General features: G+C 44.3%; 1 protein-coding gene across 8 annotated transcripts in view; it reads right to left on the bottom strand.

The window, feature by feature from the left end:
- Positions 1-14,836, bottom strand: part of rhbdl3 (rhomboid, veinlet-like 3) — a 134,541-nt gene that overhangs the window by 28,553 nt on the left and 91,152 nt on the right. For 5 of the 8 annotated variants that reach the window (XM_082136952.1, XM_082136954.1, XM_082136953.1 and 2 more), the window contains one exon: positions 11,903-12,015. The exons of 1 other annotated variant lie outside the window; for it this stretch is intronic. In XM_082136952.1, coding sequence (XP_081993078.1) covers positions 11,903-12,015 — 113 coding nt within the window. The remainder of the gene's footprint in view (positions 1-11,902; positions 12,016-14,836) is intronic. 2 more of the 8 variants (XM_082136955.1, XM_082136958.1) reach the window with 1 other exon arrangement.

The following is a 14,836-nucleotide window of genomic DNA, read 5'->3' as shown; positions in this document are numbered from 1 at the left end:
CTAGTCAAAGTCATACCTTGAATGGTTGTAAAGATATACACATTTGAATTATGGTCGTCTGCCCTCTTTTTCCAATTGAAAACCTGAGAAAATCGCTTTTAAAGTTTTTTGCCCGTTTTTTGTTGATATCTTTCAAAATCCATTGCATTTAAAGGGATGAACTATTTATTGTACAGCTTAATTTGACCAAAGACATTAATATATGCTATTATGCCAGGCTGAAGCTCAAATTATTATTAAATTTTTTATTTGAATAAATAATTTAAAAGGCACTTTTACAAACATTTACTAAAATCAGAAAGATTGAACAGAGGTGCTACAGTTTTGCTTGAGAGAGGGTGTGTGTGTGTGTGTGTGTGTGTGTGTGTGTGTGTCTGTGTGTGTGTGTGAGAGAGAGAGAGAGAAAGTGAGAGAGGCAGAGAGACAAGGAAACATAGAACAAATAATGTTAGCCTATGCAATCATATCTTTGTGTAGGCTAGATGACAATAACAGTGTAACATATTCATAACGGAGATACCAACAGTTAAATATTGGGTTAAAATAAATCAAACACATTGTCATGGATTCTCCTTGCAGATAAATACACTCACAGAATAATTGCACTCACTCACATCCATACACGATAAATACCACAGGGATGTCACTTTCGCTGTAGTCTCGCATAGCCAGACCTTCAGACTGACGGCAGAAGGTCTGGACTCTATCGCAGCATTTCTTGGCCAAGGACCGCCCAAGAGGACGTTTGACTGACATGTAACACAACCAATCACAGTTTGTTTTGTACCGCGTCATATTTAGGGGTGTGACAATATAATGTTGATGTCCCTACAATAACAGACCGGCGTGCATCTAATAAATTATTCATTCAAGAACCTTGTGCAAGTTTACTGCATCAATGGAGCCGCGAACTTCACATTTTGAAAATACAGCGTTTAGTTGATCGTGGTAAGCGCTCATTGTCTCAGTTGTAAAAACAACGGCTTTCTTCTTCCACGAGGGGTTTTGGCGTCATGACATTTGTTTCCCGGCGGACCGAAAATAAACGCGACACTCGCGCCCCCCGGAAATCCGATAAAATTCAACCAATCAGATGACGACTTCGACATTCCTGAAGTGTTTCCAGTTAAGTGTACCATATGCATCAGACGTTTAGCCAACGTTCCGTGGGCGTGAGGCTGAGACTACTTTCGCTGTAGCTGTCATCAGAGGATGACACGTCTCCAGATCCCAAAAAAATCACTGACTAGCCTTAGCCACTCTTGATGACCTGCAGCAGAGCTTAGGTTAGAAGCCTCCAGTGAGTTCAACGCTTTTGGCGACTTTGCTCTCTTTTGACAGCGACATTTCTCAAATTAATAATATTTAATCTTTCTGAGGAGATCTGCTAGCTTGTTTACACATAGCGCTACGAGTCTGACAGGAGGATGGCTGGACCAATCGCGTGCCGGTCAGTCGAAACGGGGCTTCCCATTGACAAATGATCAGCGTTTGTGTACATTTCTAAGCTTTATGATTGGTTCCATACAACGTGTAACACCATATTTGGAAAGCAGAGACGTTTGAGGGGATTCCCGGGAAATGCTCAGAGGTGACGAGAGGAGTTGAGAAAAGCAATATTCATTTCCAGCGAATTTAGTAAAACTTTGTAAACTTTAATAGTCATTTAAATACCTTTTCTCATTTATCTGGACTACGAAACTTTAGGAGATTATTTTTGAATGTCTGTTCTTTGAAATTTAGCAATAATAATAATAATAATAAAAAAAATCTATTATTTCATTGTTTTTCCACATAAACGGCCCATATTTTAAAATGGAACGTTGCGACTTCCGACTCATTTCGCCAGATCGGGTCACATATATGTATACGGTGATAGGTGTCATATTCCTATAGGTAGATGTGGATCAGCTGAGGGTCAGCTGATGCGAGCTTGACTAACGTGACCTGCCAGAACTAACGCTACGCTTGATGTGTATAGGGCCATATAATGATAAGGACACAGAAAAACAATCTCATTGAATGATTTTTTTCCAGCTGATGAATGATAAAAACATTGACAGCCAATCAGAATCCATTCCGATTTTAAGAGCTCGAGCAATTAAAGCAGCAGAGGGCAAAACTTCACACAGTGTGAAGTCTTTCTCTCTGTCACTCAGTTTACAGCTAATGATTAGAACAGTTAAGTCATCTGGTATTATATTTCACAGGTATTTGACAAATAGTACAATATAAGATTAACCAACTTCACATCTTCACATAACCGAACCTGTTTATATACCCTGCAAGCTCTACAAACAGCCATTAGCAACTTCTTACTGGAGTCTTCTCCAAAATATTCCAGAAATGTATGACTAATTTCCCAGCTCTGCTGCAGTAAAGTGCGGGCTGGGGTTAAACTTCTCCCCTCTGTGTATGACATCTGCTGCTGATTCCCCAGGAGAACACACGCACACACACTGATATTAGCTGCTAATGTCATCAGGGAGAATGAAATGACATTTCCACTTCAAATCAAATCCTACAGCTGATGGAAAATGCAGGTGGGTTTCCCCTCCTTTCTTCTCTCCTTTGGTCTGCATCTTTCTCACTTTCACTTCCTGTGCCTCTTCATCTCTCTGTTTTTCTTGCATTCTCCTTTTTTTTTTTTTTACCTCACTGTTCCTCTCAGCAGGGGTTTCAGACTGTTGTGAGAGGTTTTCTAATGTTGGAAAAGCTCAGAGTGTTTGTAGTGTTTAATCAGCTTTCCATTTGTTAATCTTCACAAGTCTGAAAGCACATGGCTGGACCATGGATATAATTATATAATCATTATTTTATTCCAACATGTTTGCTTCCATCCATCTTTCTGGGATTTCTACTTTTTATGATTTTATGAGTTTTCAGGATTTCAACTTTGTTTATTTCATTAGTTTAAACACGAGTAAACTGAGAGTGGCTGGATTAAGCGCAATGAACCTCATTAAATCAGAACTGTGTTAGTTTTAAAGGGCACCTATTATGCCCCTTTTTGCAAGATGTAAAATTAGTCTCTGATGTCCCCAGAGTGTGAAGTTTTAGCTGAAAATACCCCACAGATATTTTTTTACAGCATGTTAAAATTGCCACTTTTAGGGTGTGAGCAAAAAAAAACTAAAAAAATTAAAGTTTTTGTGTGTCCCTTTAAATGCAAATGAGCTGGAGCCTCTGGCAAACTTTTTAAGAAGAGGGCGGAGCTTCAAGAGCTCATGCTCCAGTGCAGGACAATCTCATCTCACTGAATGAAAATGTCAGAACAGAAACTGTAGCAGTGTTCAGTTTGAACCGGAGTCGGACAATAATCCATACAGAGCCAGAGAATATATTGTGTATGGAGAGTTTAATCACGGTTATATGCTAATACGGCAGTGTCAGTCAACAGTCGTGGGCAGGGCTTGTGCAAAAGTACGTCACATTGCCCAGAATCTAAAAAACGGCTTGTTCTGAAACACTGCTTATGATGTATGGGGATAAAAAAAAAAAGCACTGGGTGGATTTTTATCATTATAGGGTTGTTGTGTACACACACTGCCAACACACATTTATGTTCAAACACCATGTAAAAATTAATTTTGCATAATAGGTAGCCTTTTAAGGCTATTTATATACTACTGATTGTTGACATTTTGCATATTTCACATTTCTGTTCCATGAAAATAAATATTGATTACTCATGCTCCACTATAGAGATTTTTGTTTCATGCTCTCTAGAATGAGAAGGTTGGGGAAGGGTAAAGTGTCCTTTAGTAAAGTGCCCTTTCGGTTGTATCGCGGTGCCCCCCAGAACGCGATTTCAACTGAGGGGGATCTAAATGTTTGTACATTTATCATTATATCTGATGCTCAAAATAAGAAACAGGTGCAACAATCAATAGAAACAAGAGAAAATGAATATAACATAATTAAAGAGGAAGGTGACACCTTAAATAAACCTGAATAAACTATTCTGTTTTGGTGTCTTGATCAAAAGCAATGCCTAACCACTTGAAAGAAGGTTGTTGAACCTCATGAGCCTGGAAAAGGATTTAAAGACATTTCTAACATTTATGAATCTCTATTTCACTGTATCTAAAATAATGGAGAAATGGAGAAGGTTTCAGACCACTGGCAATCTGTCCAGACTGAACCATTCCACCAAACTCACCCCAAAAGCAGAGCACAAGGTGCTTTAAGGAGTGCATCCACTCATTCAGGTTTGTGTTGAGGAGCCGAGAACATGTCCCAGCCATTCAGCATGTAGTTCAGAGTTCAGAGCGCCTCGTTCCCTCCATAAGTGAAAAGAGGTTATAATAGTAACCAAGAGCAATAGTAACTAGGGGTCAATGGGGAAAACACTAATGACCAGGTTGCTGGAGGTCCCAAGGCAGTGCTTGGAAGTTCACCACTTGATCCCTAAATAGCCTGGCCAGGGTCTCAGGATCACGTGAGAGTATGCCGGACTGAACTAGGCACATTTCACTGACAGAGAATGCCTACAAGTGAAAAAGTAGAAATACTTGATGGAAGTAAACGCAATCAGGAGGGATGTCTTCAAAAATAGGGCGATCTAGTCAAAACTGACTCCAAGGGCTCAAAAGGAGCACTCTGCAGGCCCAGACTACAGACAGGTCCCAAGATGGAATAAGGCGTGACCTAGGAGGATTTAACCTCCTGGTGCTTCAGAGGAACCTGATGATTAGGTCATTCTTCCCAAAGAACTTACCATCCACTGAATCGTGATGTGTTGCTTGGTGGGGGAGGACAGCCTCCCCTCCAACCTCTCCTGCAGGAAGGAAAGGACAGACCCAACTGGGCATCTCTGTAGGTCTTTACCTCAGGAAGAACACCAGTTTGTGAACAGACGCAACTTCAAGGCATATAGCCAACCATGTAGAGGGAGCTCCTGTCCAGGGGCCAGACATGGAGATTTTAGAGGTCTGGGCGTGGGTGCCAAATTAAGCCCTGTCGCAGAGAAACCCCGTCCTCAGGGGAATTTACCAGGGAGGGGCTGTCATGAGGAGCGTAAGCTCCGGGAACCAAGTCTGGGTGGGCCAGTATGGCACAACCAAAAGGACCTGCTCTTTGGGCTCCCTGACTTTGCACAACATCTGTGCAATCAAGCTACCTGGGGGAAATTAATATTTGCATAGGCCCTGGGCCAAATATGTGTGCCAGCGCGTCTGTGCCTAGTGGAGCCTTGGTCAAGGAATAGTGGACATCGACTGGCCGTGAGCCCGTGCTGTCACCTTCGGTGCTCATAGAGTTAAGTCGGACTCCAAACACACTTCCTGCATCAATCCCGGCTCAAGACTATCCTTGTGCAGATCTCTTAGTGCCTTGGCCTGATGGTCTGTCTAGAGGCACTGTAAGCCCTTGCTGCCAGGGACAAGGTAAACTTACAGGCCCTGGATGGGAGTCTGGGACGATTCTGCCAGGTGGCAGCATAAATGTACAAATGCACTGCAATTGACTGCTCCACCTGTGGAACCTCTGTGTAGCCCCTGGCCACTCCACCATCGGGGGTAGTGAGGGTGGAAGAGCTTGTGAAGAGGGCCCTGGCGGTAAAAGGTGCCTTCCACAACTTTGTGAGCTCTTCATGTACCTCCAGGACGAAAGGCACTAGGGTGGGCCACAGCTGTGAGTCACGCTCCAAGGCCAGATACCAAATACAGCACTGCATCAAACTCAGGCTGAGATGCCACACCCGATGTAGCAATTGATAATTCGTCCTCTTCTGGAGACCCAAATGAGAAATGTATGACTCCAAAACGAGCCGCGTAACTCCACCAGACGCAATTTGTGCAAGACGAGGAATGTGAGGCCCGTGGGGATTGACCCGGCGGAAACGCTCACATTCTGCATCTCATTGTCCTGTAGCCTGGTGCATAGCAGAAGGACCGGAATGGGGAGTATCTGAAGTGACTCCTTCTCTAACCAGAAAAGAGAGTTGCGACTGCAACATTGCCATGGTCATGTTCTTGCAATGACTTATCTGTGCTTTAGAGAGGGGAGAGAGACCACTCTAATGCATTGTAAACACTAGCCTCGTACCAGGTTCCCTTGTAGTGGTGAATGGATTGAATGTTTGCATCAACACTCGGCTCTGAAGAACCAATCTAAATTAGTGGATGCACGTCATCTCCTTTTATCTCTTATTGGCACTGTAAATAAATTCCACCTTGCACGAAGTGCTTCTGCGAGTGCGCCATCCTTTCTACAGTCGTACACGGACTCACATTTCTCCCCGAAGGCGATCTGGTGGGCTCGTCTTCATCACATTTGGTGGCAGCGGTGGGATGACGACTCGCAAGACAGCGCCGAGAGGTAGAAAACCCAGGGCGGGTTTACGATCCACAGGGAAGGCAGCGTTAGAGGAGGAGGAGACCTGGAATTCTGGTGAGAATACAGAGGATGAGGAGGGAGCCAGGAGTCTTCCCAGAATCTCACCAAAGCCCAGTCCACAACCAACCAAGTCAATCACTCCTGATGCTACAGCTGGCGAGGGTATGGTTTCCCTGATGCACAGATTTCTCGACACTCAAGAGCAGAGAGAGGAGCGATATCTGCAGGAACTCCGAGGTCTTCGTGAGTCCATCGTGCAGTCGATTCGTCCAACTGAGACCTCACTTGGCGCGGATAGAGAACGAATAGAGCTACCAACGCCAGCACCGAAGGTATCCACAAGACACAGACCAGCCTATTTCCAAGACTCCCTGAATGCCGCAGCACAGAGAGGGCCAAGGCAGTGGGCTGATCCGAAGATGCTGAGCTTCCAGGAGGGGGAGGACATCGAAAATTATCTTCGGCGGTTCGAGCGTCTGGCCAGGACCTGGAGGTGGCCCGAGGAGGAGTGGAGCTACCGTCTGGTCCCGTTGCTGACAGGGCGAGCATTGGAAGCATACCTGGCAATGGACAAGGAGCAAGCTGAGGTCTACACTGATCTGAGGGAAGCACTGCTGGAGAAGTTCAATATATCTCCAGAGACCTACCGCCAGCGCTTCCGATCGTCTACAGTCCCAGCTGCAGAGTCGCCAACAGAGACTTACCACCGGCTAAAGAATCTGTACAAGCGGTGGGTGCGACTGGAGGAGCACTCCAAAGAGGAGATCGGAGATGCCATCATCCATGAGCAGCTTCTTCGGGTGCTACCCTACGACGCACGCACCTGGGTGAGAGAGCACGAGCCGAGGTCAGGACTGGCGGCAGCAAAGTTGGCTCAGCAGTACCTGAATGCTCATCGCGGCGGTCTTCGTACTCAACCACTCAAAGGTACTGTATGTGGTGTTTCACATAACACTGGGTCTGAAAGGGGTTGTGTTGAACTAGCTGACCTGGCACAAGGTCCAAAGTCAACGGCCAAAGACTTGCTTTGCTTTTACTGCCAGTAGCCGGGCCACAAGGCAGCTGTGTTTCCCGCTCGCAAAGCGAAGCTTACGGAGTTTTGTTATGTGCCTAGAGAAGGGGACTGTGATTTTGACTCTGTGGGGAGGGTCAGAATGTATATGATGTGACTGCTAATGGACATGCCCTAAAAGCACTCTTGCTTGGACACAGGAAGTTATCTGTCAATGTTGAAATCATGCTTTGTAAATAATGTCAATTATGTGAACTGTGACTACCTCTGTTCAATGCGTGCATGGGGATGTAAAGCAGTATCCCCGAGCTGAGATAATGGTAGAGGTACAGGAACAAATGTACTTGCTTAATGTTGCCATAGTGGACAATTTACCAGCTGATATGATTGTAGGAAGAGACTTGCCAGTGTTATATGAACTCTTGCAACCCACCATCAAGGACTCTGAACATTCTTTTGCCACTGCCACTGTTAATTTGTCATGTCCTGCTCTTACTCGAGCTCAAGCCAGGGCAGGTCTGCAGCCACTGCCAGACTTGGATGGTAGTCTGTTGCAGGGCGGGACTAAAGGCCCTAAAAAGTCACGGCGCCAAAGGCGGCTTGCAAAGTACCTGGGTATCCCAGCCTCTGAAGCCTCGGTGGAGGGCCTTGAAGTTAATGGCTGGAAGGTCCCAGGGAACATAGCTCAATTCCAAAGGGAAGATGAAACTTTAAAACCCTTATTTGTCAAAGCTGAGTGTGGAAAGAATTTGAATCTGTGCAAGGAAGAATATGTAGTGGTGAATGGTGTGTTGTATGTGAGAACGAATGATGTGACTTGTCTGATTGTACCGTCTTGTTGTCGTCATCTTGTTCTGCACCTTGCACACAGTGTTCCATGGGCTGGCCACCTGGGCCAACAGAAAACATATGCACGTATTAGCTCACGCTTTTACTGGCCCACACTATACACTGATGTACAAAAGCACTGCAACACATGTACTATCTGCCAAAAGACGAGTGCTGTGTCTCATCGGGGCAGAGCACCCCTGCAACCCCTCCCTGTCATCTCTGCACCTTTTAGGCGGATCACCATGGACATTGTGGGACCGTTGGAAAAGAGCAGTGCTGGACATCGCTACATCCTGGTAGTCAACGACTACGCCACAAGGTATCCTGAGGCCTTCCCACTCCGTTCTATCACCACAACAAAGATCATCCATGTCCTGGTTCAACTCTTCTCCAGAGTCGGCATACCTGAGGAGATCCTGACAGACCAGGGTACGAACTTTACATCACAACTGATGGGGCAGCTGAACAAGCAGTTGGGCATAAAAGCCATCCGAACAACTCCATACCACCCTCAGACGACGGTCTGGTGGAGAGGTTCAAACAAACCCTCAAGAACATGTTGCGGAAGTTCGTTGCAGACACAGGACGAGACAGGGACAAGTGGCTACCGTTTGTTCTCTTTGCCTACCGAGAAGTACCCCAAGCATCAACGGGATTCTCACCGTTTGAGCTCCTCTACGGATGGCAGGTACACGGACCCCTGGACGTGCTGAAGAAAGGCTGGGAGGAGGAACCTGCAGGAGAAAGGCGGCATTGTACAGTATGTTCTAGAGATGCGAGATCGCCTGGAGCAGTACAGAGAACAAGCCAAAGAGAACCTACAGGAAAAACAACGAGCACAGAAAAGATGGTATGACCAACACGCCAGGCTACGACAATTCCAACCGGGGCAGAAGGTATTACTCCTGTTGCCAACTTCGACAAGCAAGCTACTGGCTAAATGGCAAGGACCATACAGCATCGTCCGCAAAATGGGGCCAGTCGCATACAAAGTTCATCATCCGGACAAGGGCAAGACCAGGCAGACCTAACACGTGAACCTGCTGAAGGAGTGGAAGGAGCCACCCGGTAAGGGACCCGAAACATCTCTTCTGGTGAGGAAGGTGGAGGCGGAAGAGGAATCAGAGGATGCAAAGAGGCAGCTGTCTGTGGTGAATCTATCGCACCTAGAAGACTGCAAAAGGAAAGAGCTGCAGCACCTCCTGAACCAGTTTCCCGTTTTGTTCCATCAGAGGCCTGGACGGACTGAGCTAACCCAACATACCATCCACCTTTCTGATCCAACACCATCACGCCAACGTCCTTACCGGGTGCCTGAGAGGCTGGTGGAACCCTTAAAGGAAGAGTGATGAAGACACAGAAAATAAAGGTGATGAAGAAGCTAGTAGTGATAGAACCTTCAACGAGCGAGTGGAGCAGCCCGATGGTGATCATACCCAAGAAGGACGGATCCCTGCGTGTCTGCATCGACTTCCGCAAGCTCAACGCCCAGTCTAAATTCGATGCATACCCCATGCCAAGAATAGATGATCTGCTAGAGAAAATTGGAAGAGCCTAGTACATCACTACGTTAGACCTGTGTAAGGGATACTGGCAGGTACCCCTCAACCCTCAGTCCAGACCATACTCCGCATTCCGAACACCACTAGGACTATATCAATTCACAGTCCTTCCTTTTGGCCTGCACGGGGCACCAGCCACATTCCAGAGGCTGATGGACCGAGTCCTCCAAGACTGTGAAGACTTGCGGCGTACCTGGATGACATGGTAATCCATAGCAACTCTTGGGCAGAGCATCTTCAACACCTCCAACAAACCCTAAAGAGGATAGAGGAAGCAGGATTGACATTAAACGTTTCAAAATGCGAGTGGGCAAAGCAAGAGGTAAACTACCTTGGGTATCAACTGGGCAACGGACAACTGAGACCACAGATTGACAAGGTGGAGGCAATCCGAAGGAGCCCACAACAAAATAACAAGAAAGAAGTGAGGTCATTCCCAGGACTGGTGGGCTGGTACAGGAGATTTGTACCAAACTCTGCCTCCATTGCGGTCCCCCTGACCAACCTGTTGTCAAAACCGGTGAAGAACCCTATTCCATGGACCGATGACTGCGAGACAGCTTTCACTACGCTAAAAGACAAGATGTGCTCCAGTCCAGTCCTGCAGAGTCCAGACTTTTCTCGGAGGTTCCTGGTGCAAGTAGATGCGCCCACAACGGGGATTGGTGCGGTCCTTGCCCAGGGAAGCGCTGGAGAAGAGAGACCAGTTGTTTACCTCAGCCGTAAGCTACTGCCCAGGGAAACTAGATATTCAGCGGTCGAGAAGGAAGGTCTCGCCATCAAGTGGTCCCTGGACAGCTTGCGCTACTACCTCCATGGTCGAGAGTTCGATCTAGAAACCGACCACCGGGCCCTAACCTGGATTCAGTCCATGAAGGACCACAATGCCAGAGTCACACGGTGGCACCTCACCCTGCAGCCGTACTGCTTCAAGATACGGCACCGACCGGGCAGACTCAACGTGGTAGCCGACTACCTGTCCAGGTTTCCGGCCAGTACGCGGCTAGGAGAGGGGGAAGGTGATGTGATAAAGTCACATTAGCTGCCACCGCTGGGTAAGCAGCACTGGCACACACGCATATATACGCACATACATACTGACCTCATTCATCAACGTCTCGTGCCTCCCTGCCATAGGCGCTATCATAGGAACGGGTGCACACACGATGATGATAGCACATGGACATTCATCCATTTCTTCACTCTCCCTTCCATATTCATTCCCCGGTCATTTCATTTCGTCAGCTTCCGCTAGTGTGAATAGGTGTTCATGTGTGTATTCAAATGAAAAAATTATGTGTTAAGTGTATTATGTGTAAATGTATTATGTGTTTATGATTAATATATATAAATATATATATTGGGAATGAATTATTATGGATTATTATGGATAATCAAATAGATGAAGTATTTGTGTGTGTACTGTTATACGTTCCTGGAATTGGTGTGGCCCAAAAAGGGGCGGGGTTTGGCCTATTTAAGCCAAGGCCAAACCTGAAGTCAGTACTTGTTAACCAAGTCGGAAGTGAGAGTGCAACTGTGGTGCCTCAAGCAAACAAAACCTTTGTGTACTGGTGTACTGTTGATACGTTTTTTTTTTTTTTTTGAAGAGTTTGCGTTGTTGTTGTACTTTTTAGGGTTTTTCTTTTCTTTTTGTGTGCACCTGTATATATACTTCACTGTGGACTGTCTTCTTATAGGCACTGTAAATAAATTCCACCTTGCACAAAGTGCTTCTGCGAGTGCACCATCCTTTCTACATCCGTACACGGACTCACATTTCTCCCCGAAGGCGAGCTGGTGAGTTCGTCTTCATCACACATATGTCCGGGGGAGTGGCACATGCAAATTCCATGGGGCTCAATAAGTCAGTACATCGACACAACATCAAGGTGACTGACAGATGAATGTCACGCAAAGGCTGCATTTAAAAAATCATTTAAAGTTTTTTAAAAGTTAAAACAGCAAAAAACGGAGTTCCTGCACCTTAGACCTATATTAATTTCTAGTGAATTTTCCATGACTCTATTATATATATAAAAAAAGGCTTTTAAAGAGATTGCACTAAAAAAGCACACTTTATCATCATAAACAGTAACATCCCCCTCTCCCCTCCCCTCCCCCTCCCCCCTAAAAATCTATGCTGGATTTGACTCACCTGCCAGTACACCACATACATACACCAGGCCAATTCTCAAAGCTCCATGGACCATCTCTAACGGCACACCAACCAAAAGTTGCATGGCCATGTTTAGGCCCAGGTGTTCTATTCTGAAACATATAAATCAGCCATTAGCATTAGCATAATTACAGATGTGTTTGAGGAAGGGATGAATGCCCTTTTAACAATTTGGTACATTTGGATTTAGTGCAGGGCATATAAACAGGTTTGGTTATGTAAAGCTGATTAATCTTATATTGTACTACTTGTCAACTACCTGTAAATGATAACATTTTAGGATCACACAACATAAACTGAGTGACATTAAAGAGAAAAACCTTAATAAATGAAAGGACAAAACTCAGCAATGCAATTTTCAAGGGGCCCTTTGCCATCAGTGGCGGTTCTACATTGAATTACACCCTGGGCGAGACCCCCTTCGAGCGCGCCCCTCAATTTTTATTTATTTCCCCAGAAAACAAGACTTAATATCTTATGTCATTTTACTACTTTAGTAAAATAGTGTTATGCATCTTTATTTAAGAAATGTTTGATATTTGGACTGGAAACAAGACAAAAATACTAAGTAAGAAAAGCATTTTTTGCAGTTTAATAACTGAACTTGTAACAGTTTTGTTGCCAAGCACAATATTATGGTGAAATTAGATCTCGTGTTTGAGTTAAAACCGAATTATTGTTAGCAAGCATAGCAAGAATCATAGCAAAAAGGCTAACAAATTGAGTTATACCCAACAATTAATATTGCCCCTTCATTCATGACATGGATACCGTAATCATACAGAGAAAACATAGTTGCATACCTTTTTCTTTCGCTCGTTTCTAAATTGGGCACCTGATGGCTTTGACCTTTCTTGTCCATCTCTTATTTGGCACTCGACATCGACAATCAACAGATTTCCCCTGATCCCCCCCATACCAACTGTCACTCACGACGAGTCACGACCAGAAGTCAAGACTAAACCAATTCACCTTGGTGGTGGTGACCAAGTAATCGTTTTGTATTACCTATTTTTATTAGCCATTCACCTTGGTGGTGGTGACCAAGTAATCGTTTTGTATTACCTATTTTTATTAGCCATTCAGACAATTCAGAAAAACAAAAATGTGCAGGAAATATAGAGGCCTGTATTTATAATATTATGAATGAAATGTGCGTTATTTGGAAGAAAGTCGAGGTGTGACTGACTTAGATAAACTATATGGATCCCCCCCCTTGTCCGTTCCATTTGGGAGAGACCCAGAGGTGAACTGTCATCCGCGCCCGCGCCTCCGCGCTCCCTCCCCTTTCCAAACAAACAGCTTCTGTGCACGGCATCTTCTCAGCAAGCAGGGGCGCCTGCAGCTGCAGGGGGCGCAAATTTGCCAATTCCCCACACAGTGAAATGATAGATAATAGAAAACCGCTTTGCGCCGCAAATTTATTTATTTATTTTTCTGCTCGTGCCGGCCGCCCCCCAAAAAATGCCGCCCCGGGCGATTGCCCGGTTCGCCCGTGCCAAAAACCGCTACTGTTTGCCATCATCATACCATGATCCATGCTATTTATCACACTTTTTTTATAGTGTACAACTATACACATAGCACTCATTGATAGAAAAACAATTGTACTTTATGTCATGTTTACAGTGTAACAATCATATTTGTATATGAATTGTGCTATACTTATAGCACCCCAGTATCCCCTTAGACATAAAAATGACAGTTTAACAATATTTAACTGGAATTATGTTTTTTTTTTTTTTTTTTTTTTACAGACATTGCCCTTTGTATTCTAAAACATTACAATCTTTCCAAACTATTTAACAGTGTAGTAACAGCGTGGTAGTAACAATGGTATTTTTTACAGTTTAATATAATAATGCCATCTTAAAATTATCAATAAATAATAATCAAGTTTGCTCAATATTTTAATGCAAGATCCACACAAAGTTTCCACACATAATGTCATGTATACAGTGTAACAATCATATTTGTATATGAATTGTGCTATACTTATAGCACCCCAGTATCCCCTTAGACATAAAAATGACAGTTTAACAATATTTAACTGGAATTATAATTTTTTTATTTTTTTATTTTTTTTAACAGACATTGCCCTTTGTATTCTAAAACATTACAATCTTTCCAAACTATTTAACAGTGTAGTAACAGCGTGGTAGTAACAATGGTATTTTTTACAGTTTAATATAATAATGCCATCTTAAAATTATCAATAAATAATAATCAAGTTTGCTCAATATTTTAATGCAAGATCCACACAAAGTTTCCACACATACTTTCCATATTGTTTTCCATTTTTACAGTTTATCTCTAAAGATTAGTCACACACTTTACTTCGGTGTTTAGAGTACGATAAGTACGTCATGAGCTTAAACAGGTTGTTTCTCATTATGTAGGAAAATGCAGACTCCCGTGCAGCAAGCATCTATTTACATAACATAAACATCGGCTTATAAGTCGCAGTCGCCTCGCTTGGACAATATAGCTTCTCACTTGGTCTCTTTGGGAAGAAAATTGTGTGGAATTGTTTTCCCTCACTACCTTTACTTTCCTTTCCCCTTTTTGCCTGATCTTTGTTTGAATGTTATAAGTGGTGGTGGTGCGACTCGAAGATCACCACTCTCAGATGACTGCTTGTCTGCTCCTCTCCGGCCAGTCCGCTCTCCCTAACAGCTAATTAGCGTTTTGCAATGTTCTTAGACAACCAATCAAATCATGCAAATTGCGAGCATGTTGTGCTCGTGGGAGGTGCCTAGACAGATGTGTGCCAAACTTTGTCAAATGAGCGAGCAGAGAAATAGAACAGATTTGTACAATTGTAAAATAATAAATAATTTCAGGATCTTCATGGGCCCCTCACATGCCAGGGCCCTTGGACTCTGTCACCCTCTCCCTCCCTCCCCTCCTGGT

Source organism: Leuciscus leuciscus (assembly GCF_965113295.1).
Source record: "Leuciscus leuciscus genome assembly, chromosome: 14".
NCBI lineage: Eukaryota > Metazoa > Chordata > Actinopteri > Cypriniformes > Leuciscidae > Leuciscus > Leuciscus leuciscus.
Note: the sequence above shows the minus strand (reverse complement) of the source record. Positions and strands in the feature narration are given on the sequence as shown.